Consider the following 25,714-nt stretch of genomic DNA (forward strand, 5'->3'; position numbering starts at 1 on the left):
CTGGAGTTGAGCCACAAGTACCTCTACACTGAGATATCCCTATGGTGTATCACTGGAGTTGAGCCTCAAGTACCTGTACACTGAGATATCTCTATGGTGTATCACTGAAGTTGAGCCACAAGTACCTGTACACTGAGATATCTCTATGGTGTATCACTGAAGTTGAGCCACAAGTACCTCTACACTGAGATATCCCTATGGTGTATCACTGGAGTTGAGCCTCAAGTACCTGTACACTGAGATATCCTCTATGGTGTATCACTGGAGTTGAGCCACAAGTATCTCTACACTGAGATATCTCTATGGTGTATCACTGAAGTTGAGCCACAAGTACCTCTACACTGAGATATCTCTATGGTGTATCACTGAAGTTGAGCCACAAGTACCTGTACACTGAGATATCCCTATGGTGTATCACTGGAGTTGAGCCACAAGTACCTCTACACTGAGATATCCCTATGGTGTATCACTGGAGTTGAGCCTCAAGTACCTGTACACTGAGATATCTCTATGGTGTATCACTGGAGTTGAGCCTCAAGTACCTGTACACTGAGATATCTCTATGGTGTATCACTGAAGTTGAGCCACAAGTACCTCTACACTGAGATATCTCTATGGTGTATCACTGAAGTTGAGCCACAAGTACCTGTACACTGAGATATCCCTATGGTGTATCACTGGAGTTGAGCCACAAGTACCTGTACACTGAGATATCCCTATGGTGTATCACTGGAGTTGAGCCACAAGTACCTGTACACTGAGATATCTCTATAGTGTATCACTGGAGTTGAGCCACAAGTACCTCTACACTGAGATATCCCTATGGTGTATCACTGGAGTTGAGCCTCAAGTACCTGTACACTGAGATATCTCTATGGTGTATCACTGGAGTTGAGCCTCAAGTACCTGTACACTGAGATATCTCTATGGTGTATCACTGAAGTTGAGCCACAAGTACCTCTACACTGAGATATCTCTATGGTGTATCACTGAAGTTGAGCCACAAGTACCTGTACACTGAGATATCCCTATGGTGTATCACTGGAGTTGAGCCACAAGTACCTGTACACTGAGATATCCCTATGGTGTATCACTGGAGTTGAGCCACAAGTACCTGTACACTGAGATATCTCTATAGTGTATCACTGGAGTTGAGCCACAAGTACATCTACACTGAGATATCCCTATGGTGTATCACTGGAGTTGAGCCACAAGTACCTGTACACTGAGATATTTCTATGGTGTATCACTGGAGTTGAGCCACAAGTACCTCTACACTGAGATATCCCTATGGTGTATCACTGGAGTTGAGCCTCAAGTACCTCTACACTGAGATGTCACACTGAGAAATTAGAAATCCACTTGCATCCAAATATAAAGCAATAAAATCAAACAGTAATATTAGGTTTAAATATGTAATTAAAAATGGGAATAATACAAATATACATAAATAAAAATAAGAATTGCTTTAGCTATATACAACAAAAAATTAAATTTTCAAACAGTTAGTTGTACACTGCAATAACTTTATTTTGTTGGTAGCAAAACATTTCATCCTTTCACTAGAATCGAACCCAGGAACTCACAAGCTGCACTCCCGCATGTTACCTCTACTCCAATAGAATTGTTACGATTAGATGTCTTATATAATTCACTTTCTCAGAAAGATCAAACAATGTGGAACAGTTTATTTGTTCATGGTCACTTGCATTCCTAGGTTATGGTTTCCGACAAAATCATAAACATCTACACAATTTTTAAAACGTGATTGAAGAGTTTCTGAAATAATTGTAAATATTGTAAAATCTTTAATTATATGGCTTGTAGTTCACAAAGAGGCATTCACACTTACGAAGAAACACTAAATAATCAGAGTGAAATACGCGCATTTCATAAAGCGATTTGCATGTCCTCTCATCCCCACATTGTTGTCTATTTTAACATTATTTAAATACAAATATCCTTCAGGAAATTATCACTTTCGAAAATAATAGTCATGATTCCTGACGTACATGATACTAGGTTACCAAATAAATAAATTTGTATCAATTCTTGACAGTTTTATAAACATTCCTACTTTTTGTCTCAACTTAAACCAGTGTATTCCTAAAGCTACCCAAGAGTTTGTATGTCTTCTTATTGATGGTTATTTATGACAAACCAGTTATACACATTTACACGTTAATTTTAGTAACGGACAAGCAGACAATCCTTCGATGAAGGTAGCAAACAACCTTAAAGGGTATGTGTTCCCTTCTAGAATAGAATCTACAAGGAATTTGTGATTGAAGATGTCTTAAAGAATATATCTTAAAAATATAATAAAGTTTTATTTATAAAAAGTACATTATTTTTTATTGCAATGCTGTTATTACATGGTTATTACATTTCTATCTCCTGTACAACTATAAACAGTTCATTAATATTTATATATTACAAACAATTTAACCATTCTATTATCAATATTAGATTCGATTCATACGTTAATGGTATACTACAGTGTTAACCTGTAAATACAATGTTTGTAATTACATTTAAATTATTGTGTATTAATTAATAGGTAGGTAATACTTCAATATTCTGTTAATAGGAAGTGAACTTTTAAAAGATTTATAAGATCATGATTATGATCTATGAATATAGTTCTAAATCAAACATTTAATTAACATAACATACAAAAATCTATATTAATATTACAACCTACTCAAGGTTTACATTGAATCAAAATATTTATTCTTTAGTACAATCAAAATAAAATTAATAATTCATATAATACTATGAAAAATATTATTGGCATAACCTAGTAAGCTACAAATATTTAGCACAAAAACAACCCATTCTGGATTTTTTTTTTTTTTCAAAAACATCTTAACAGTACAATAAAAAGAATTAAAAACAGATCTAACGAAATAGCACAGAACTAGCAAAGAATAATTCTTTGGTATTTCATTATTAACATATGATTTGCTACATATCTAAACACATTATAGGAAAAAGCAGTGTACTCATATTTACCTATTCTAATAAATTGTTTAAACTTATTCCGTGCCAACAAACAATATTGAGATCAACAATGCACACTCAAATAGATTGACTTGCTTGTTAAAGTAACAAGATCATAAACATATTAAGCTATATATATATATATATATATATATATATATATATATATATATATATATATATATACACGAGATACATGTATTTCATAATACAGATATATTACAATTAATTCTACTAAAAAAATATTTAGTGAAACAATCATAGCAACAAACAGTGGCATTTAAATGTTTTATTTTTATCACTAAAATCTACTTATATCACAATAGAGTGTAATCTGACAATATAACTAATATTTTGGCAGATTAAAGTGAATAAACATATGAGTTAAGATGAAGAAATATATGAATGAGTAGTAAGAATTAAAAAAATGTATTATTTCCTTCTAATTCACGTTCTCTTTCAAGAGTAGTATTTGTATTGTTCACTCATATACCTTTAAGTGAAATTCCATAAGGTCTTGCTTATAGAAATAAAGTATTTTCAATTTCACTATTAATTGTTTATTGCGATCAATTATTAATTGTTCTGCAAAATAATGTTTTACACTAGTTTGGTAAAATCAAACTGTTTCAGAAAATCAAACAATGGTCTTGTATATACCCTCTGGTTTTTTGTGTATAACTTTGACCTATAAAGTATTGTTTTTTAAAACTGCATTTTGTAAACAAAATCAGCCACTTACCAAATACTTCCACATAACTTCAATGAACATGAGAAACCCACAAAGCCCAAATGTTTATAAAATTTCCTAAATACTTGGTGATAATCCATTTTTTGTATCTCGAATGATTTTTGAGATGTTTACATGTAATACCAAGAGAATTTATCAATCATTTTGAACTAGCAAAAGGAACGCCGAAACACGATCGAAATTGGTACAAAAAATCTTATAAATATTTCAAAAAAGTTCATTGTACAGCAAAATATGCCATTTGGCTCCATTAAGGCACAGCCATTCAGACTTTAAAAACAATTCACAACTTTATTTCTGGAATTCTATTATAAACAAATTCTACAATTTATTGGAAAATTTTAGGTAAACGTTTTCCAAGAAACCTTTCTCAAGATATCTTGCCACATAATACATTACATTTTTTACATTTAATTGAATTCATACATCACATGTTAAGGTCTCTTAGGAGTAGCCTATACTGTTTGTTTAAATATTTATTAATTCTGCTTTTTTCTCATTCCCATCACGGTTACCCATAAAACCAATATAGATGTATTAGCTAACGCTTAGCCAAGTTCAATGAAGTGACATGCATCATAATAAAACTAAGTGTTCCTCATAAAGAAATAAAGCTTAATCAAAACTATTAGACTATAGGTCTGTTTGTTTTCTACATAACACGTGGAGAGACAGACAGGACAGACATATATGAAAATTTTCCAGTGCTATGAGTGATAAGCTTTGTTAACACTCAGTTCATTATATGATTATTAATAGGCTACAGCATTTGTATGAACTGTCCTTTGGATACTGTAGACCTCCCTGTATGTATTTCATTTCTTGTATTACAGTACGTTATTAACCATTATTGCACTACGTACATTCAGCATGATCTATTATTATAAAATGTTCCTGATATTTGTAGAAATGGTAAAATATTAGCATATTGGCTGTGTTCATTGACTAACTAACTAGCCACCTCGAATACTATAAAAACAATTGTACAATATATATTATCATTAAAAAATAACAGTATGTTTACATTTGAGTACTGACATAATCAAAAATGCTAGTATTCAAATATACATAGGTAATACCGTACATGTAGATATTAGATTGAACCAACACTACAGTGATAGCATAAAACAACCTCTCAGTTCCCATAAATTCAACTCGATTGTTAACAACAAAAAACTAACGTTCCCTAAATTTATCACCAGAAAACTGAGCTAAAATATTCTATTATCTTAACCATAAATTTACACCAATTCAATTATGATAAAATGAGGTATAGTTGGTCAACATTCGGTTCAAGAAGTTTCAAGATCAAATTCAATCCAGGAAAGTTGTCAGCAAAGTATGCAAACTAATTTTCTAAAATGTGAACAATTATTTGATAGAAATGTAAGATTGAGACAAGATAATAATTTATAGAGCAGCCCATATCAAAATAGTCTGTGACATTTGAGACAGTGTTGCCATATCGCTACTGAACATCAGCTGTTCTCTGATGTTGAGACGGATCAGTAATTGTTCATACACGTATAACTGGCTATAGTGTTGGGTGCGTGGTATAAAGAGGGGATTAAAACACAACAGCCAACATCAGACTATTTTGGTACGAACCGCTCTCGCATGCTTTTTAATGATAATACATTAAAAAACTAATTAGATATCCCCCTATCTACTATCTCTACAAGTAAATTTCCAAAATATACTAATATAATAATAAAACAGAACAACTAACAGTAATAATAACCAAATTTTAAATTACAAAATATTTAACCATAATCTTATTAGATCAATTTATCTTCTTACATTTCAAATTTTAAATTTCTTTATGGCACTATATTTTTAAGGATCTGAGATACAGGATAATAAAATAAACTATTTGATAACCGATAACTTAAAACCTGGTCTAAATGACTAAATAGCCTCTATATATTGATGCGTTTTTGTATTTAGCAAGTTTGACACTAACTTAAATTAAATTACACTCTACAAAAATAAACAAATAGATCTATTGTACAATAAAGGAGTAGAGTTTCATAAGACATCTTGATATTTTATCAATATTTTCAGATATTTATCGATAAAATTACTTTCTCGACTGCAGTATAATAAGTGGCCATCAGGACAATTGAATCATCGATATTTGAGTATTGAATCCTTAGAATTAAAAATATTGTATTATAAATAAAAATAGTTAAAGTTAACATTCATGAACACTCTCTTGATCTGAGCTTAAATTTAGGTATATTCTCGAGGGATAGTTTCTTTTTTCGCCAGAAGTTCAGGCACCAAAGCTTGTTCTTACGGCCAGGCCAAGAGCATTTCTGATCGGTACTTTCCCGACCTCAGATCACGTTCCAGATCATCCAACTTTTCCTATGTCAGATTACATCATCATTGCCAGCTTCAGAGGCACCATGTACTTCTGCTAAAAGAAAGTGCTTGTATATGTAAACTTTAGTACCACTAGTTACCATATTTATGATAATCTAATCTAAACCTACTTATATCGCATAATAACTAGTAGTACACATGGACAGAGTCACCTCCGGATAATACCAAAGTACCCTTTGTTTTCAAACTTTCGTCATCTAACCGTACAAAACAAGCTCCTCTACAAAACGATACCCAATCTGCAATGGTGTTCTGCATGTAATTTTGCCGTCAAAACTACATTCATTTATCAAAAAGTCATAGTTGGTTTTGTTCCAAGTAAAAAAAAATAACTTACAGTACATAATTGTTATTTAATAAACTACATTTAGAATATTAAAAAAAGTTTTTTTAAGTACGTATTTGTAACATTGTGCTTGTTTTTAATTTTCTTGCAATGAAACACTATTTGATTTCTACCTTAAATTATAATTTTTATCTCCTCACTTCAAACTGCACATTGGATTTAAAGGAACAAGATTATCTTGTTTTACCATTTGAAACACTGTTTAACATTTAAAAATACTTTTTGACACAAAAGTGCATTTTCATCTTCATTGATCTTGCCAATGTCATTACTCACAACGCAAATGATTTTACTTTGTTTGAATTAACTTAGTATTAAATAGCATATACTAAGTATATGCATTTTTTTTAAAGGGGATATGTGTTTTTTAAAGGGGACCGGCCTCTCCTTTAAAAAAAATTGCTATTCTGTACAATAAAAATAGCTGGCAATTATCACTTATAAATACATATAGGTCAAAGGTTTTTATACTCCAGCTTATATATTTTTTAACCGATGATAGTTGATTCGACTATCATGGTGGCTGCATATTATACTGCAGTCTATTTACTGACAATCTTATTGTTATTTTAATAATTCTAATTAATAAACTCCGTATGAATATTGATCGCTATTAAATAATTATTAGTAGTACAATCATATTTAAATAATTTAACAATATATCTGTGACTGCTAAAATTTAATTCAGCATTTAAATTAGATCAGCAGTGTATGAAATTATGATATAAATTTTATGGTTCTGTTCTGTTCATTCATAGTTTATCACTACCTCTTTCTTACAAAATTGGTTAAGAATTTATCAAAATTAGTACTAAGAGAAATAAATTAAGAATAGGTACAAATTAAATATGAATCGTGAGCTAACAGTAAAAGACATATATATTAGTTTATCAATAACCCTTAATAATCATATTTACTCGTTTTATATCTTAGCTTCATCCACAGTCACATTAGGCCAAAGTATCTTCTTGTTTTATTTGTAATTTTTTTAGTTCTTTTTATTAATGAGCTACTTATATTATGAATTTATCTGTTGTACATTCAATTTATAAAATAAATGATACTGAAATATTGTATATATCTGATATAGCACAATCAACTGTATTAGATTATTAACATCAATACAAGAATAGCAGGACTCCTTAAGAAATTGCACTCAGGAAGTAACACCTACTGTGAGAGCTTGAAGGAAATCATACACTTACCAAAAACTATCTTCAAGGAAATCAGATCTTATGTTGCAGTAGACTTTGTATTAAATCATTCAGCTCATTAAGCGTTGCCAACAGACTTTTGCTCATTCCAGACGTTAAGCAGTTCATTTGGATCTCCATAACCATGCGATGCGATAACGTAATGATAATTGTGACTACTGTATCCTTTTTTATAGAAGTAAAATTCATCACAATGAAATGGTTCAATATTAAGTTTGTAAGCAACCAGTGCCAGATAGATATCATCAAACCGGAAATGTTTTGTGTATAAACTCCCATAATATAAATCTAGTAGAACCTCCTTAGAAACCACATAAGATCCTGCTGTGGCATAAGGAGGCCACAAATGAAATGGATATTCACTTAAAGGCACATACCATTTACTTGATCTGTGTCTATGAGGAGATGATACAAACACATATCCTGCAAAAAGTTTAACTTTTTCTGGCAGTTCAAAGTCCAAAACTTGTAAAATTTTTCGTCCATTTAAGTCTTCACTATTATTAGGATGTACTTTGTGTAAGAGATCCCTCTTTGTAGGAACATTTAAATTTGTCTGACTGTCAATTGAATCTATTGGCATTTCTAAATAACTAGGGTAGTGTACAGGATTTCTGAGAAACTGTAAAACATTCCTTGTAGAAACATAAAAGTCATCATCAACAAAAAAATAAAACTTAGAATTATTACAGAATGTTACAGCCCATTTAAAGCCTATCATTGTCTTGATTGTGTTATTAAAATAAGTGTCCGTAAAATTGGCTTGAATTATATCACCAAACTGCTTACTTTCTAAATCAATACTTTCTTGTAATGCAGAATCATAAATATCCACACCCAATACGAACACTGTGCGAATTGGAACATCAGAGAATCTTTTCTCAAAGCCCCAAGAATTTCGAATTGCAAGCCGATTTTGATAATGGCTTGCAGCAGACTTAACTATATACACAACTCTCAAAGGCCCATCATCATTTCCACACTTGTATTTACAATTGTGAATAAACGGATAGTTGTATTGATTAATAGGTTCATGTGATGGTTTACGGCCCTCTCTTAACTCATTTACATACACAGAAATGTCACCCTCAAGGGGGTAAGAAAATTCATTATAAAAGTCTTTTTCAAAAAGATGAGTTAACACTCCCATATAGATCACAACAAACGCAACTATAAGGACAAGAAAAATCTTTCTCTTTTTTGAGGTAAACCTTATTCGGTTTTTAAACATCATTTTAAAGTATAAAACTAACAAAAAACACTTGTCAGTTGAAGATGTTAACTGTTGTACATGTCACTACAGTTTGAAAATTGAGGTTATGTGTTTACCTCGGATTAGGGTTAGGGTTACCTTCATGAGAACACGAAACAAGAGTAAACACAATTAAATGTTAAAAAAACCTATATACTTAATTGTGTTACACAATGAATTGAGGTGTAGATAATACTCCATTTATACAAAAATAATGTACAAAACAATGACGAACTACCGCAAAAATCCACTAACAATAAAAGTGACGTAATGGTAATACCAAATACCTATCGTTATTGCTTTGGTAACTTTGGTTTGGTTATCTACACCATAAACACAAACAGTACAACTTTAAAAAAAAACCGGCAAACAAATAATAGGAAAAGAACAGAACACGGTCGGTTATTCCGGTAACTCACATACAAAATTAGTGTTGTTAGAATTAGGCTACTGGTAATTACGACAAAAGTTGTAATCAACTTGTTTTGTTTGTATTTGCAATCTTAGAAAACAAGGAATTGCGACTCATGAGCGTATTCCTAAGCGTGACAATAGACCAGTGAATGATTCTGAGATAGAAATGGTAACGATAGTCTGACATTGACATACAATATTGGATAACTAACATAATAAGGTGACAACAAAACTGTCCAGTTCTACCTTTCACTAGGAAAAATTTGTATGAGAACATAAATTGTCTTTCATAACACACGTATGACAATCTATAATAAATATAAATTATTAATCTAGTGTTTTAAACAGATAGTTATTTCATTTATTTTAACGGTAAAGCCACTTTTTACATAGTTTAACCAATTTTTAATAAATACATATATTAACAATAACAATATAAAGATAAATTAACAATAAATTGTAACAAAAACATACCTAATAATAACCATACCGGTAGTCGTAAATATAACAAAGCACTATTAAGAACATAACAATAAATACAGAGATAACAAATGCACTGTAATAAATGTTTGAATGGTGTGTTTATTTCCTCTACTTGTGTTCGTGCGCGCGCGCGAGTGCACGTTTGCACTGCATGTGGCCCTTTATTTAAAAGCACCATCAGGAGAAAAGAAGGTAAAGGAGGTTACACTATTCACTATTAAAGTTAGATTTGATCGGTTAGGTTTGAAGGAAGAATTGCTAGGAAGTCGAGGTTAGAAGGTATGTTGTTCCCATGATGCCGAATCCTCAGTAAGGTGAAATTGACAATATAGGAGGTAGAAACTGTAGGAGTGACAAAATATCGTGCCAGTAGGTACTCTGAAGTTGACATGTTCCAGAAGCTCAAGCCTGTTAAGGTCATAATTTATAAGGCGGTACAAAAAGGGGATGTCCTGGGTAACACGTCTATCTTCAAAAGTTGTTGGAGAAGTATTGCTACCTGGTTGGAGTTGTTAGGTCGAGGAACCTGTAGCCGAGTAGAGTACCGGCTAATCTTAAAAGGCTCCTTTGGATCCTATTGATTTCAGTCTTAAGGGTTAAGTTGGTGAAGAAAGCAATGACAAAGCAATATTCGAGATGTGGGAGCATTAAGGCACAGTAGAGAAGTTTAAAAGACTGGATGTCAATAAGGTAGCGTGAGCGTATGAATAAGACCCAACATTCTAACAGCCCTATTGAACATGTTGCGGACTTTAACATTCCAAGTAAGAGAAAAGTATAAAGTTCACTCCCAGTTCTTTGAGAGAGGGCTCTCTAGAAGTTTCCCTGCCCTCTAATGAGTAGTCATACAGGAGTGGAATAAGTTTTAGATGAAAAGTTATTACAACACACTAATACACATTTAGGTCTATACTATTACTCTTGTACCACTCGTTCACAGAGTTAAGATCCTCTTGAAGAGCGTGTTGGAAATGACGGTAAAATGTTAACACGATAATTAATAGGTTATTGGAACGTAATACCATACAACTACATTATTTTGGTACTATGTTATTGACAGTACTTCCCATGCATCAAATTTAATGATAGAATGATCAAGTGTGTTGCGGTTGCGATGTAGAATGATCACAGACGCTGTGTCAGCTGTTGCAGAACAGAAAGCGCGGGAACGGGAACCAGACTCAACTTTGTTTTGCTTATGTTTATTACAGGTTATGTGACGAAAGACAAGTTAATTAACGTTCCATTATACCGAAGTTTGTTAAAGCGTATTACAATTCTGTGTATTTTGAGTGCAGATCAGTAATTTTAAAAAGATGGATTTCAGCCACCGACGACAAAAAGTTATCAAACCTATAGAAGGAGAACTGGCAATTTTATATCCTCATGATCTTCAGATGTACACGACCCCGCCAGTGTGTGAGATATCTCTAACAGAATTTGAACAACTGGCTGTAGACAGATTAAAATGTAAGGTACTTTAGTCAATTGGTTTATAGTTTGTTTTACAACAGTTGTATAGTTTTATTATTTAATTTATTTAGCCATTTTGCAGATACCTTACAATAAGTAATTACAATTTTGTGTAACATTCATTGTGTACAATGTAAACAGATGTACAGTGTGTATACATTTTAAATATGACTGACAAGTAGTTATTTTAAGTGTTAAAAGTTTCAGAATTATGTATATTGCATGTCCTTACATACAATTTAACTTAAAACAAAATTTAATTCAAAATCTTTAGAAGTAGCCTACTGATATCACTTAACTGAATTTCATTTTCTGCTCCATAGTACGATAAGCAGACCCAGTTTTTTTATATCGATTAGTATAATCATCAATACATGATATTCATATATTGAATATAAGACTATCAATTGATATCAACATATACATAAAACAATTGATATCAACGTATATATAAGTTAATAATGGTTCAGATTAATTAATCAGTTAGTTATATTGCTGTTTATAATTTAGTTTTATTGTTTGTCAATCAATACCAATATATAAAAAAAAAAAAAACAGATTTGCTAATCATACTCTACCCAATTTCCTTTTAATCTGTTGGTGTGTAACTTACACAATTTTATTCAAGGAGTTAGTAGATAAGTTTATGGTAAAGGCAGTATAATAAGCAGCCCATGACAGTCGGATCATATTTGTGATTAACTAACTAAGAAACAATAAAAAGCAAAAATGTCAAACCAAAATATGTAACAGGTTATGAATTATGGTACAGTTAATTTATATAGAAAGTATTAATTTAATGATAAATTAAAAAATATCTAATTTATATAAAAAATGTAACAAACGAAGCAATGTAAAACTTACTTAATTCTTAAAATCTTTAAGGATAAATGTGTCGAACAGCTAATAATATGGCCATTACTCAAGTACCACAGAAATGTTTTTACTTTGTTGGAATTAATTAAAAATAATGTACAAACATTAAAAACGCTGGCAATAATTAATTATAATTAACTATAACTGAAATGTTTTTGTATTAGATATTTAGATATTTCTAATTAATAATTTGGTTTGCTTATTCGATTGTTGTAATGGTCTCTTGTTATACTGCATTTTCAGCAGGACTCTAGTACAGTATATATTTTGGTAAATGCAGGTTTTATTGAACAATACCTAACTATGTTTATAGAAAACAGTGCCATATAAAGAAAAACAATCAATACTAGAGACTCCAATGTAGAAAAAAGACTAATATTAGGATTTTTAAGTTAAAAAGTTTATTATTTAAAACACAGCAATGAATAAATGTTTAAAGTTTGAAGAATCAAAATAAGGGTTATCTGAATTAAAATTATCCGTGTCTACAGAGGGTTGTTGTACTTTTCTCTTGTAAAGTTCTGCAATTTTGGTTCACAAATGACCCTTTGGAATTCTTATGTTAGGGTCGGTCGGGGTAAAATGGGTATACTGGGGTGAAACGGGTATAAACATTATTTTATATTATAAAACTTGAGTTATTGATGTTTTGGATCAGAAAAAAATACCATAAATGTATAACATCATCTTATATGATATTATACTGAAAGTGAGTTGGCTAAACTGCTGGTAGCTTCTTAAAATGAAAAAAACATATGTTCACAGGAGTCAGTGTAACCAAGACAACCTAACTGATGACATTGTTAAAAGTTAACCTAATCAAATAGAAGTTTCAAATTCAGGTATGTATACATTACACATATATACTTTAACTTTTAACTTGTTTAATGTTTTAAAGTTTAATAGGTTTTATGCTATTCATAATTTGTTAACATGGGGTAAAATAGGTATAATATTTTAAAAACTGAAAACTAACCTCACTTTTTTGTTTTAGATCATGCCACGCACATACATAAAGAAAAAAACCCAAAAATATGATGAAGATTCTTTGAAGGAAGCAGTAAAGGAAGTTGACAATGGAAGCTCAGTATATGCTGCAGCAAGATTAAAGTTAGCTAATCCTGTACAAGATTTACCCGGCCCATCAAGTTCTGTAGCAGGCCTACCTGAAATTTCTCCTTCACCAATGAAGAAACTGAGAGAAGCAATTTTAAGTACATTGTCACCTGAACAGTCATCAAGTATAAAAGATGCATTGAAAAATTCTAAGACAAAAAGGCGACGAGTTCAAGGAAGTTGTGGTGAAGTAATGACAACAAATGAAGTAATGGACAGACTGAAAGAAGAAGAAGATGCCAGAAAAGAGAAAATAAAAAGTAAAACTAATAGGCCTAAACCCATTACAGCCTTAGGAAAAACAATAAAACAAGAGCCTGGATTGGTCCAAGCAAAGCCGCAAAAAAAACCTAGAGCTACTAAACGCTTATTTGATACGGCAGAAAGTGACGATGAAAGCAGCCTACCTAAAAACGTAAAACCTACTGAACCCACTGTAGGATCATGGGTAGGTATAAACTACCAAAGTGAATGTGGCACGGTTGTGAAGGAGTACAGGGGACAAATTACTGCACAAGATCTTCGCAACAAGGAGCGATATTCCGTAAAGTTTTTGACAAAATGCAAAGGTGAAGGAGAGCGTTACATTTTTCCTGATAAAGAAGACATTGAGTGGGTTGATTTAGGACAAATTTCTAATGTTTTTTCTGTACCAGATTATAATGGAAGATTTTTCAAGTTTGTGTGAAGTGCCCCTCTCAACGAACTGTTTCTATGTTTTAATTTTTTAAATAAATTACTTGTCTAACTGATATTTTTAGTAATAATAAATTTTTTGTGACCAAAATATTTCATTAGTTATTTTTACTGTGCCTACTTTACACAAATACTGGGGTAAAATAAGTACAGCACTTGTAATTATTGTGTTTTACTATGAAAACATTACTATACCCGTTTTCCCCCAAACCATGGGGTAAAATAGGTATACTATAAAAAAAATAATTACTTTTATACTAAATAGTTTATTAACTTTTATTACATATTAAACTATTCTAAGAGGTCACAATGATAAGCTGGAACCTGTAATTATTTTGTAATTATTTCAAGAAACTTTTTAAAAGGCCTTAAAGTTAAAAAGAGCATGTTTTTGTACCCATTTTACCCCGACCGACCCTACCTCTGATACCTGTTACAGTCTATATTTGCTGCTAAGTTTGATGGTTTAAATTGTGAGTAGGTCTGTAATTTAGCTTATTTTTACCTCATTTGTTTTCATAGAGATTGTTCGTAAGAATACTATCACAGTGTGAGGGCAAATGTATTAAATTTGATTTGTTAACTCATTCAAATTTCTCTGTGTTGCAGTGTTGAGAACAATCGAACAGATTAGTCTTCATGGCCACGCAAAGAATTCAGAGGAGTGGAAGAAATCAGTTTTAGACGAAATAAGGAAGCACTCTGATTTGAAATACTTTTACAAAGTGGTAAGAGATCTATAATTTTGCAAATTTATGCTTTTTTAAATTTTTATTTCCATATATTAAACTTTATTTATGAATAATTCTTAACATTTAGAGATGAGGTCTTTGTAACTGTCTCATTGTAACACTCCACAGAGTCAGAACAACAATAAGTTAATTTAATTTCACAACTTGTGATTATTATTATAATAGTTTAGTATCCAAGAACCAACTCCTTGCATTGTGTAGACCAACCTGGTTTTTCTTGAAATCAATGGAGGAAAATTACTAACAAAGAAATCAGTTTGCTAATTTTGGTGGATGTAGAAATAAGAGGGTATCAAAAGAGATAAAAACATGAAAGGATCATTATTTTCTTATATTATATTTTTCTTACCTTGATAGACTTAAAACAAACTGTCACACACATTGATAATAGGGTACTTTGGTATTATTTGGAGCCCACCATTTTTATTACAGTTTATCTTACTGGTGGCCTAAAATACTATATTAGTGGAAAGAACAGAATTTATTTGACTTACTGTGAAAGTTACATTTTTATTATGACAATCATTTCTTATTTACTACCTCCTAAAAGAAAGTGCTGCCGGCAAGGAGGCCCCTATCTGCTATTTGTTATTAGGGGTCATTCCATGTCAAATCAACCAATAAATATAGTTTTCAACTTGACCATTTCAGATTTGGCTGAAACTTGGTTTATTTGTACTCTCTGAAATCCTACACTAAAATATAATTATTTTATATAATTTTATAAAAGAAAACTCACAATTATCCAATAATTTTAATATTTTTACACGAGGTCTTTCAACATCAAAGATGCCATCGTCAGGTGTTACCTGCAGTTTGTTGTTTGGCAATATTTAATTCATTTTTACCAAGTTATACAATTTATAATCTTATTAATCTATGTATTATCCCCCATAATGTTATACAAAATTATAATATTTTAAAATCTGGATTTATAGAAGCACCGCAGCCACAAAAAGAGCAACTGTCAATTCTCTGTAAAAATCTAAACTAAACTAAGCAAAGCAAACCATTTATAAAAATATAATGTAATTTTATATCTTGCATTTTTTTAATTTTATTATGAACCTCACAAATAATTCATATTGACTAGAATTACACATGGTTCTGTAAAATTATGTGTAAAATAGACTTAAGTTACAATCTGTTATTGGTTTTAATTTCAATTCGTCAATATGTACATTACTTGATTAATACTGGTACTTTTGATTTATCAAATGGGTTTTTACAGATAAACAGCACCGGTGCGAAATCTAAAGAGCCTGACTACCAGGCCCGGAAGTCCGACCACATTTCTCACTTCGTACTTCGCCTGGCATTCTGTCGAACAGAGGAGCTGAGGCGATGGTTGATCAGCAGGGAACTCGACCTGTTCCGCTTGCGATGGCTGAGTCTGAGCGCAGAAGGAAAGTCGGAATTCATCAGACTTAACAACCTCAATTATAATCCAGTATGTATGAGCTGAATTTACCAAGTAAAACTTAAATTACAGAATGCTATGTGAATATTTGTGATTGTTACATTATATTTGATAACACAGCTCTTGATTTGTTTACATACTTCATTGCTTAGTCATTACAATGAGCTTACATTAATGATTGTGTATGCACTAATAAGTAGACTGGTATCATTAATTTTTAAATTGATTATTCTTTTTTTTATTGATGGTGCAATTATAGATATCTTATCATCCATTAATCACTATGATCAACGAACATAACGCAGCTATGGTATGTAAGAATGGTTGATTCAATGCGAATTTTAGCTTCAGCTCCATTTTACTTTTCGCTTAGTGCAGCGTCTGAGATTTCAGTTATGTGCCTAATGAGACAATGAGAACTGCTCTTTATTTAGATTACACAAGATGGGTTGATGGGTACACAAGACAGAGCCCTTTTGTAGTCCAGGTGTCTCTGTCAAAACGATGCAACACGAAAACCGCCAAGAACTCATCATTCGGGTTGAAAGTGAAACCAAACTACTGGGAATCAATATAGAATCAGATCTATCCTGGACCAACCACACTAATAACCTAAGTAAGAAGATAGGGTCAGGCATTTTTGTATTGAGAAGACTGATGTGGGTTGGAGGGCTAGATATGGCAAAAACAGCCTACTATGCACTTGTGGAATCTCACATCAGATACAGATTGTCAGTATGGGGCGGTACAACCAAGCAAAACTTGGACAGAATTTTAATACTGCAAAAGAAAGCTATCAGAACACTTGCACATCTCACACCAACAGAGAGTTGCAGAGAATCTTTCAAAGCTTTGGGAATCCTAACAGTAGTCTGTCTATACATACACACTGTGATTATCTACACATACCAACAGGATTACAACCGAGGAGAAAATGTTCACAGTTATAATACAAGACGAGCCAGACTACATCCTTCCAATTCACCACTTCACACAATGCATCAAGAAGCCATCATACATGGGACGCAAACTATATAATGCACTACCTGAATCCATGAAGAACCTCAGCTCTACTGAACTCAAGAAACAACTGCATGACTGGCTGATGGAAAGACCACTTTCCACACCGGAAGAATTCTTCACTACAACAAAAAACTCATAAGCAATGTAAAGCAAGACCAAGAAAAATACCTACTATGCAATTTTGATACCATTACATTTCTTAACGAAATTGTAAATAAAGAATTTTTTACTTTGACTTCGATCGTTTTGCAGAAAATACATATTCAATACTGAAATCATGACAGGTACTAAGTAGTATTGTCAAGGTACTCTACTGTTTCGGTCTTTCTGGATCTCTTCAGACAGTGGACTTCAAATTCCAGGGTCAAGTCTGTGACAGTGTCAGATCTCAGATGCTGCACTTAGTGAAAAGTGAAATGGAGCTAAACTCAGCAATTGCATCAACCTAAGTGCATAGTGGTGCATAAAGGTGATGCATGTCAGTTAAATAGTTATATTATTCCATTTTCAGAATGTTCTTAAACTAAAAACCGTTTTACAAATACTTTGTTTAGTGAATACATCAGTGAATGGTTCCATTGTAATTTCAGATAAATTTCAGGTTATAAATACTGTATAACATTATTTAAAGATTCTTTATACTTATAATTGAGATTTATTGGTTCGTAATTTATGAACTTAGGAGGACAATGGATGATCTGGCATATGTGAATGAGTTGAAGAATTGTGTTAGAAAAATGTCAAACCTATTTTTACTGGTAATTTCCACAGATTTCCGCATCAGAACGTGTCGAGATGAGTGAAAAGTCGAGTGGATTGGTGAGTAGTTCTGCCGATTATTACCGCGTACCATTCACTCAAGTGTTGGACCTGGTAAAATCACGCAAGGTGTTCCTACACTACGGGTTTGCGTACATCACCAACACTGACATCATCTCTGTCCTCCTCACAGTCTTCCGTTCCAGGCTCTCCCACGAGCTTTCAGTGAGTAATCGTCACTTTAGTTGTTTAAAAATGTTCCTATATTTGAAGGCAATTTCAAAAGTACTCAGAGGTATAACAAATGTATACCCCATTTGTTTTCAATCGTCTTCTGTGTTTTTAGAGAACGGCCAGGCAGCTCCCAGCCCTGGAAGTTATAGAAGAAGATCAGGACAGGATCTTCCGACCTCTAAAAGCACTTCCGCACGCCTACATCGGTGAGGATTATTCCAGTAAGAAAACAGGAGACAAAATTCCCATTGAATGTATTGATTCTGTGAGTATTTAAAATTTTATATTTTTATTACTTAAGTACATCAGACTAACTAGTCATGGAAAATAAAGACAAGTGAATTTAATGTTTGTATATAAATATTATTATTATGAATGGTAGCTGTACAGTCTATATTATTTCATTCTGTCATGAACTCCAAAGTTTATCTTCAATTACAAATATATTCTTTGACAAAACCTGAAGTAAAGCAGATTTTCAATGTGGGTTAAGGTTAAGGTTCACTAGAATATTTTTGTGTTTGTGGGCCATTTTCAGACTAGCGATATTGAACATCGTTGAACTTTTCTATTATGCACTTGCATAATAGAAAAATGTACTTACGTTTAGGCCATGACGTTATAAAGTGTGTCAAGCTGTACAATTTTGAATGAGGATTTGAATTGAATTGAAACAGGGTTTGCTGCTGCCAGCATGTAGGGATGGAAGGATATTGACTCATCTACTAACGGTACAGATATGACTGGGTGTGCCATTCGTGAAAGCTCAAATGGTACTGACAAGGAGGGATTTTTATTGCTCTTTTTGCAAGCATTGGTCTGGTGGCGAGGTGTTGTCTTCCATTGACAGCCTCTACAGCAAATATTTTGAGTGTTGGCAATATAATATTGGGGTTGCTGGTTACCCAAATTACGTGTTCTTTCTTTAATTTCTCAATATGAAGCTGTTGGAACTGTTTTCACTACTACTCAAGTTGTTCCCGATATCCCGGCTTTTGCTGTTCGTAGATTATAATTTAACTCATACTATAAGATCAGTTTCACACTAATTGTACTTTTTTTTTGCATGGTCTTACGTTCCGTAATAGCATCTAGAAATGAGATATTTTATAATACAATGACTTAAAAGTATTCAAAATAAGATTGACGTACAATGATGTGTAATTTGTTCTGTTCAGTTGGCAAGACAGTCGTTCCCACTGTGCATGCGTCAGTTGCACGCTAAGCTCCGGCAAGACCACAAACTCAAGCACCACGGCCGACTGCAGTATGCTCTCTTCCTCAAGGGTATTGGAGTCACTCTAGACGACATCCTCACCATGTGGCGTGAGGAGTGGGCCCGGTCCGAGCCGGAAAAGGTGGGTCTACGGTCTTGTGATGTCGAGTACAATCAGTCCTCCAGTTGGCTGCTTCAAGTTGTTACATGTTAAATTACAAATAATTAAGAAAGTTTATTTCTTACCAGTGGTAAGATTAGTCGATTGTTGTATGGAAAAAATCTTGAACTTTACAATGCAGGTCTTTGGCATATATTACAATGGCTTAGTTATTAATTTAATTCCTCTTTTTTATCTTGAACTTTTTTGAACAATAGTTAGTTTGATTTGTTTTTAAACAGTTATATTTTATATTGTATTACACATAGGCATTTTTTGAAGAGAAACTAATTTGGTTTTGTTTTTTAATCTTTAAGTTTGTTTACAATAATTATCACATTGATTCTCAAACTTGCATCTAAGAGGATCTTCAGAACCATCCCAAGACCGAATTGTTACTAGCAAATTAATACAAGTTACAGTTGAGAAACATTTCTCCCTATGCAAACTTCCACTTATAACATCAATTTTACATTTCAACAAATCAAATTTTAACACTTTTGAATGTCACATCATCTCTCATTTTGTCACTGCAAAAAGTGCATAGAGTTACCACACGGACAACACGATTTCAGAAGGTCTTGTTGCGTCCTTAATAATATAAACAAGAAGAACAGTTGTCTGTAATGCCAACACAGCCTCTAGTAGCATTTCACAAAATATATATTCTCGGATAATTCTAAACTAGTAATGGCCTTATGTTTTTTATAAAATTGCAACGTCATCATTTTCTGTTGAATAAATAATGCAGTTGCAAAAGAAATAGTCAAAGCAACTGTCACATTAGACATAAATCATTAGATAAACATTCTTAGTTGTACATTTTGGGTAGCCTATCATGAGACAATCACGTGAATCCATACAGTACTTGTTCAGTTTATTATTGAACATCCTGTCTTTATTAAGTTAGTTCCTAGTAAAAAAAATGTAATACTTGTTGCAGTTTGAAAAGGGAGGAGTGGCCTACCTGCTGAGGCACAGCTACGGCAAGGAAGGCAAGCGTACCAACTATACGCCACAGAGTTGCATGAAGATCATCACAGGCAACGTGGGTACAGGGGACCAACATGGCTGCCCATTCAAACATAATGACGTCTCAGCCATTCGCCTCACTCTGACTCAGAGCAATGTACCCGCAGCAGGTACCGTAACTTTCTTGTTAGTCACTAAGTGCTTACGTTGTGTTGATCATTTTTCCTCATTGTTCTTTTTTGTGTCTATTCATTAAAAGTTGAGGAAACTTACAATCTATATATATACGAGGGGGTACCCAAAAGTAACCGGAATTGTATTGCTGGCAGCCGGCAGCGTGTAGTACACATTCCTGCCGCTAGGCGTGTGTCGCGCAACCCATTGCGAGCTCAGTGACCCCAGTTCCGTTGTCCTAGTGCATTCTGTTCGTTCGTAGTGACTGTTTTCGCTAACCCTGTTTTGTTCTTGTTTCGTTTTTTGTCATGGCAAGTTTAAGTGAACAACGTGCAGCTGTGAAATTTTGTTTTTTACTTGGTAAAAATGCTGCAGAAACTATTTTAATGTTGAATATAGCTTACAAAGATGATGCTATGGGGAAAACTCAGGTCTACGAGTGGTTCGCTCGATTTAAAAATGGCGACATGTCGATTGAAGACAAACCTCGTTCTGGACGTCCATCAACCTCTCGAACGGACGAAAATGTTGAGAAAATTCGTGAACTTGTGCTCACCGACCGTCGACAGACAATTGAGGAACTATCAGAGAGTAGTGGGTTAACTTGGAGTTCGGTTCAGCGAATTTTAACAGGAGATTTAGGACTGAAAAGGGTTGCTGCCAAATTTGTTCCTCGACTTCTGACTGACCATCAAAAGGCACATCGAGTTGAAACTTGCCGCCTTCTGAAAGAACATCTCGAAAATGGTCCCGATTTTCTGGAAAAGGTGATTACTGGTGATGAGTCATGGTGCTATGGTTATAACCCAGAAACGAAGCAACAGTCAAGCCAATGGAAGTCGCTATCTTCACCTCGTCCAAAAAAATGTCGGCAAGTCAAATTAAACATGAAAACCATGTTGATTTGCTTTTTTGATGCTAAAGGCATTGTTCATTCTGAGTTTGTTCCTCCAGGTCAGACTGTCAACCAAACATTTTATTTAGAGATTTTAAGAAGATTGCGCAACAGTGTTCGTCAGAAAAGACCCGATTTGTGGCAGACTGGAGACTGGTTCTTCCACCACGACAATGCACCGGGACACACAGCCATCTCAGTTAGGCAGTTTTTAGCCAAAAACGGCATGGTTCCGCTGCCCCACGCACCTTACTCGCCTGACCTCGCTCCATGCGACTTTTTTTATTTCCACACATGAAAAGAGGCTTGAAAGGTCAATGATTTGACAGCGTTGAAGAGGTTACGAAAAAAACGAAGCTCGAGCTTGCAGCCATTTCTAAAGATGACTACAAAAAATGTTTTGATCAATGGAAATACCGTTGGGACAAGTGTATTAGTTGTAATGGAGATTATTTTGAAGGAGATAAGGTCGTATTGTAAAAAATTTGATAATATATAATTTTTATAAAATAATTCCGGTTTTTTTTTGGTACCCCCTCGTAAATCACCTTCTTTCCAAACATTTCTCAAATAAATAAAGCGCTAGGTTCAGCAGGTAAGATTTTAATTTAATTTTCTTTTTTTTTAAGTTTTGTTCTTTACTTTTCAGTCTTGGCAGGTTTTTAAAGAAGTTATGTCCCATAAAATCAGTTTTCTTTTTGAAAAATTCAAGATTATGTTGTGGGGCGTTTCTGTTATGCCGTGTTGTATCGATGACTATTAACTAGAATTGGAGTGTTGTTTTCTTATTGTTTCGCATAAAGAACGGTTTCATAAACTCGTATATATTGTACCATTAAAATTCCATTTTCTTCTTAACGGAGTCAGTCTTTTTAAGTCTAAGGATAACCCGTAGAGCTCTCTTTTGTCAGACTGGTAACCTATCCAGATTCGTTTTTGTTGTTGCGCCATATATGCTTATTCCGTAAGCTTCAATCATTCATTTCATAGACAGAATGGCATGGTCAGAGTTTGTTTCAAACACTAGTTTTAATAAAAATAACTTAATGTGAACGCAGAGAAATTTGAGTCATCGAATTGGGAGTTATATTCACTTCTGCACTGTTATACAAATTGAGAGACAGATGATCATCAGTTTATATATCCTTGAGTTGCAAAAAGGATCTGAGAATTCTAACCGTGGTTAACCTGTATATCTTGGAAGTCATCACATACCTACACCTGAAATCACCTGATTCCATGAAGAACGCAGCTCAGTTCCATAACTACAATACAAGACACTCTGCTAACTATTGCTTCCCTATACACCATCGTACTATGACAGAGAAGAAACCCAACTATGCAGCAGCCAAGATGTGGAACACTCTTCCCCCCAACCTGAAAATGTCCAAGAAACAAAGTTTCGTAATCTTAAGAACTGGCTCCTAGATCATCCCTTTTACTCTTTAAATGAATTTTTTGAATGGAGACTACTAGAAGATATTATGCTCATTTCGTAGAAGACTACACAATTCTTATGTTGTAAATATTTATTGTTTTTTAATTCAATTTTGATGCAAATTCTGGTCTTAATGTTCATGAATAAAGCACACTTCACTGTTGACTATTGATACAAGATCTTGTCCACTCCCCATGTTCCCATTTTAAAGGATTTTCAACCCCTATGTGCCAATTGAAGTCCTGTAACCATTCTAAGTAATAATTTTCTCAGCTATATGCTGGTATATCTTTAATTCATTTGACAAGGTTATAGTTTTAGACTCATTAAATGGACAAGACAAAAACCTTTGTAGCTGTCCCAACAAAATAACCTAACATACAGAATGTTCTTTGATAAACAACTTCTGTAGTGGAGTTCTATGCAACTATTCGAAACTGAGGGAATTAAGGAGCAACCAGTTAGATGATGACTCACATCCATTTCCTTCATCATCTTTTTTTATAAGATTAACAGAACTAAATGTGGAAGAAGCTTTTCATTGGATTAAGGCTTTTAAAGACTGTGACAGGAGATCTATTTTCCTGACATTTGACAATAGTATAGTAAATTGAGCTTATTATTTTTTATACGTAAACAAATTTTGGTTTTTTTTACACCTAATATTATACCACACAATATGTGTATAAGAACAAATAAGATAGACATTTAACATAGAACAGACATTTAAAGAATTTTACAAGTTTGTGTACAAACAATATTTTAAAACTCTCATATAGAATTTCACTTAATCTTGTGATCAGATATATAATAATAAGATGTGTTCTGTGTTGCAGACATCCAAGAAACTGTAGACTTGATCAACCGAGGTCAATACCAACTGGCCTGCACCAAATACTTCGAAATCACTCAAGGAACACCTCCAGAGAGATTTATAAACCACCCAAACCAATATTTCGAGGAAAGCCAAAACGTAAAGCATGGAAAGTCCAATACGAAGAAGGAATTCACAGGTGCGCTAATATTACTTTAAAAAATAAAAATAATCTTAATAGACTATTATTACAAGCATATTATCATAAAACAAAATGTCCAAGTATTGTTCATCTAAATTGTATTGTCATTTTGAAAATGATAATAATTTTGATTAGCAGTAACTTGTTAGGGCATTTCTCAGCTTGGTATAGTGATTTATGGATGATCCAGTTTGACTGTAAATTTTTGTCTGTAACAGTTTCGTTACAGCATTTTAATAAATAATCTCTTAAACTGTGTTCTAATAGCCATCGACTAGCATCTAGTCAATTAAGATTTCAGCATAATGGCCATAAATTACAATCTAGGCTAGTCGATGAATTGTGTGATTTTTCCACATATTAAACCTTTAATTAATAAATTAATTTAAAAAGTACATTTGTTATCTATATGGTCCTTATGAATTAAACCATCAAAAAGAGGTATTTTTTATCTAAAAAAATATTGTGAATTAATTTTATTAACTCTAGAGGTGTCACCAATTGATTTCCGATGTTTTTTCCTGGTTTGTGAGGTAGCAACCATTGGATTTAAAGCTACGAATTTATCAATGAAAAATTATATTCTGAATTTTCGTTTATAATACATAAAACACCGTTCTTGATTCGACTTTAAATATAATATTAAAATAGATAAAGGAATTGTGCTTGCTCAAGTTCGTATAGTTTAAGGAACAAATACTAGCTTGATAAAGTTACTAAACAATTTTATAAGATTATTAATACGACTGAACAGTAATTTCCTAGTAGTAAATTTTTTAATTATTGTACAATCTAAACAAATTTTTTGTAGAAATTGTCACTTTGATAACTGGTGTTTACTTGGTTGTACCAGTAATCAGAAATCAGAATATAAATATCCAATATTATCTTTTCAGGTGACAAACCGCAACCTGCCTTAGAGAAAAGGCCTTCAGTATCAGAAGAACTATAGTGTGAAACTGGGATGGTGTCCAATTTTTCGACAGACCTTATTTCGGAGGCACATCATAGTGCTGAACCAAAGTTAATAATTAGTGCCTGTATGAAGTTAAGTAGGTGTAACTGTTAATTATTATGCTTTTAGTTTGTACAGATAAGAAGACAATAGAAATTCAGAGCAGTTCCTTTATTGTTAAAACACCTGTGTGAGGAATTGTTAAAACTAGTTTCACCACTGTTTGGTGAGGTAATAAAATTTCATACAAAAATTTAATTTGTGATTGTTAATGAAGAATTCAAGGTATGACTTGTGTGATATTAACATATTTGTAAGTCTCATATTGTAATGTAATTTGTTTGTAATTGAATAAAATTGTTTCCATCTTAATATTGTCTATGCAATGTTACACTTATTTACAAATAAGCTACTCACTGAAGTTATAATATTAAATAAATCTGTTGTAATTAACACGTTCACGACGACGTGTACCCCATCAGGTACATGTGATCTTTCACAACTGCTGTTGTGTACTCAATTGGATACACACCGGATTTTTATAAAGTGCGCCGTGCACCCAACGGGGTACTTATCTTGAAGCCGTGCTTTATTAGTGAATCTTTTAAAGAAAATCAGAACATTCTTATTTACAACATATGTAAAAAAGTAACATTAAAAAATATATGTGAATATTTGAGAACACTTT

At 32.9% G+C, this 25,714-nt stretch overlaps 3 protein-coding genes across 3 annotated transcripts; 2 read left to right on the forward strand and 1 right to left on the reverse strand.

Moving 5' to 3' along the window:
- Positions 1-5,701: 5,701 nt before the first annotated feature.
- LOC124364240 (beta-1,3-galactosyltransferase brn) lies at positions 5,702-9,778 on the reverse strand. The gene has a single exon (XM_046819566.1). It carries the CDS (start codon positions 8,934-8,936, stop codon positions 7,761-7,763), a length of 1,176 nt encoding a protein of 391 aa, XP_046675522.1. The 5' UTR covers positions 8,937-9,778; the 3' UTR covers positions 5,702-7,760.
- A 1,230-nt stretch (positions 9,779-11,008) lies between these two features.
- LOC124364239 (DNA primase large subunit-like) lies at positions 11,009-25,398 on the forward strand. Its single transcript, XM_046819565.1, has 9 exons — positions 11,009-11,321; positions 14,622-14,740; positions 15,996-16,214; positions 17,979-18,191; positions 18,313-18,465; positions 19,379-19,558; positions 20,520-20,718; positions 23,892-24,068; positions 24,968-25,398. Exons 1-9 carry the CDS (start codon positions 11,168-11,170, stop codon positions 25,021-25,023), a joined length of 1,470 nt encoding a protein of 489 aa, XP_046675521.1. The 5' UTR covers positions 11,009-11,167; the 3' UTR covers positions 25,024-25,398.
- LOC124364243 lies at positions 12,769-14,574 on the forward strand. The gene is made up of 2 exons (XM_046819568.1): positions 12,769-13,042; positions 13,195-14,574. Exon 2 carries the CDS (start codon positions 13,198-13,200, stop codon positions 14,002-14,004), a length of 807 nt encoding a protein of 268 aa, XP_046675524.1. The 5' UTR covers positions 12,769-13,042; positions 13,195-13,197; the 3' UTR covers positions 14,005-14,574.
- Positions 25,399-25,714: the final 316 nt, after the last annotated feature.

This window comes from Homalodisca vitripennis, chromosome 6 (genome assembly GCF_021130785.1).
Source record: "Homalodisca vitripennis isolate AUS2020 chromosome 6, UT_GWSS_2.1, whole genome shotgun sequence".
NCBI classification, from domain to species: domain Eukaryota; kingdom Metazoa; phylum Arthropoda; class Insecta; order Hemiptera; family Cicadellidae; genus Homalodisca; species Homalodisca vitripennis.

Bases quoted from the DNA above. Each gene is read 5' to 3' on its own strand.
- LOC124364243 (XM_046819568.1), top strand. From the start codon at position 13,198: ATGCCACGCACATACATAAAGAAAAAAACCCAAAAATATGATGAAGAT.
- LOC124364240 (XM_046819566.1), bottom strand. From the start codon at position 8,936: ATGATGTTTAAAAACCGAATAAGGTTTACCTCAAAAAAGAGAAAGATT.
- LOC124364239 (XM_046819565.1), top strand. From the start codon at position 11,168: ATGGATTTCAGCCACCGACGACAAAAAGTTATCAAACCTATAGAAGGA. The intron at 16,215-17,978 runs GTATGTATGAGC...TAATTTCCACAG, and splicing joins ACAACCTCAATTATAATCCA to ATTTCCGCATCAGAACGTGT. The intron at 24,069-24,967 runs GTGCGCTAATAT...TTATCTTTTCAG, and splicing joins TACGAAGAAGGAATTCACAG to GTGACAAACCGCAACCTGCC.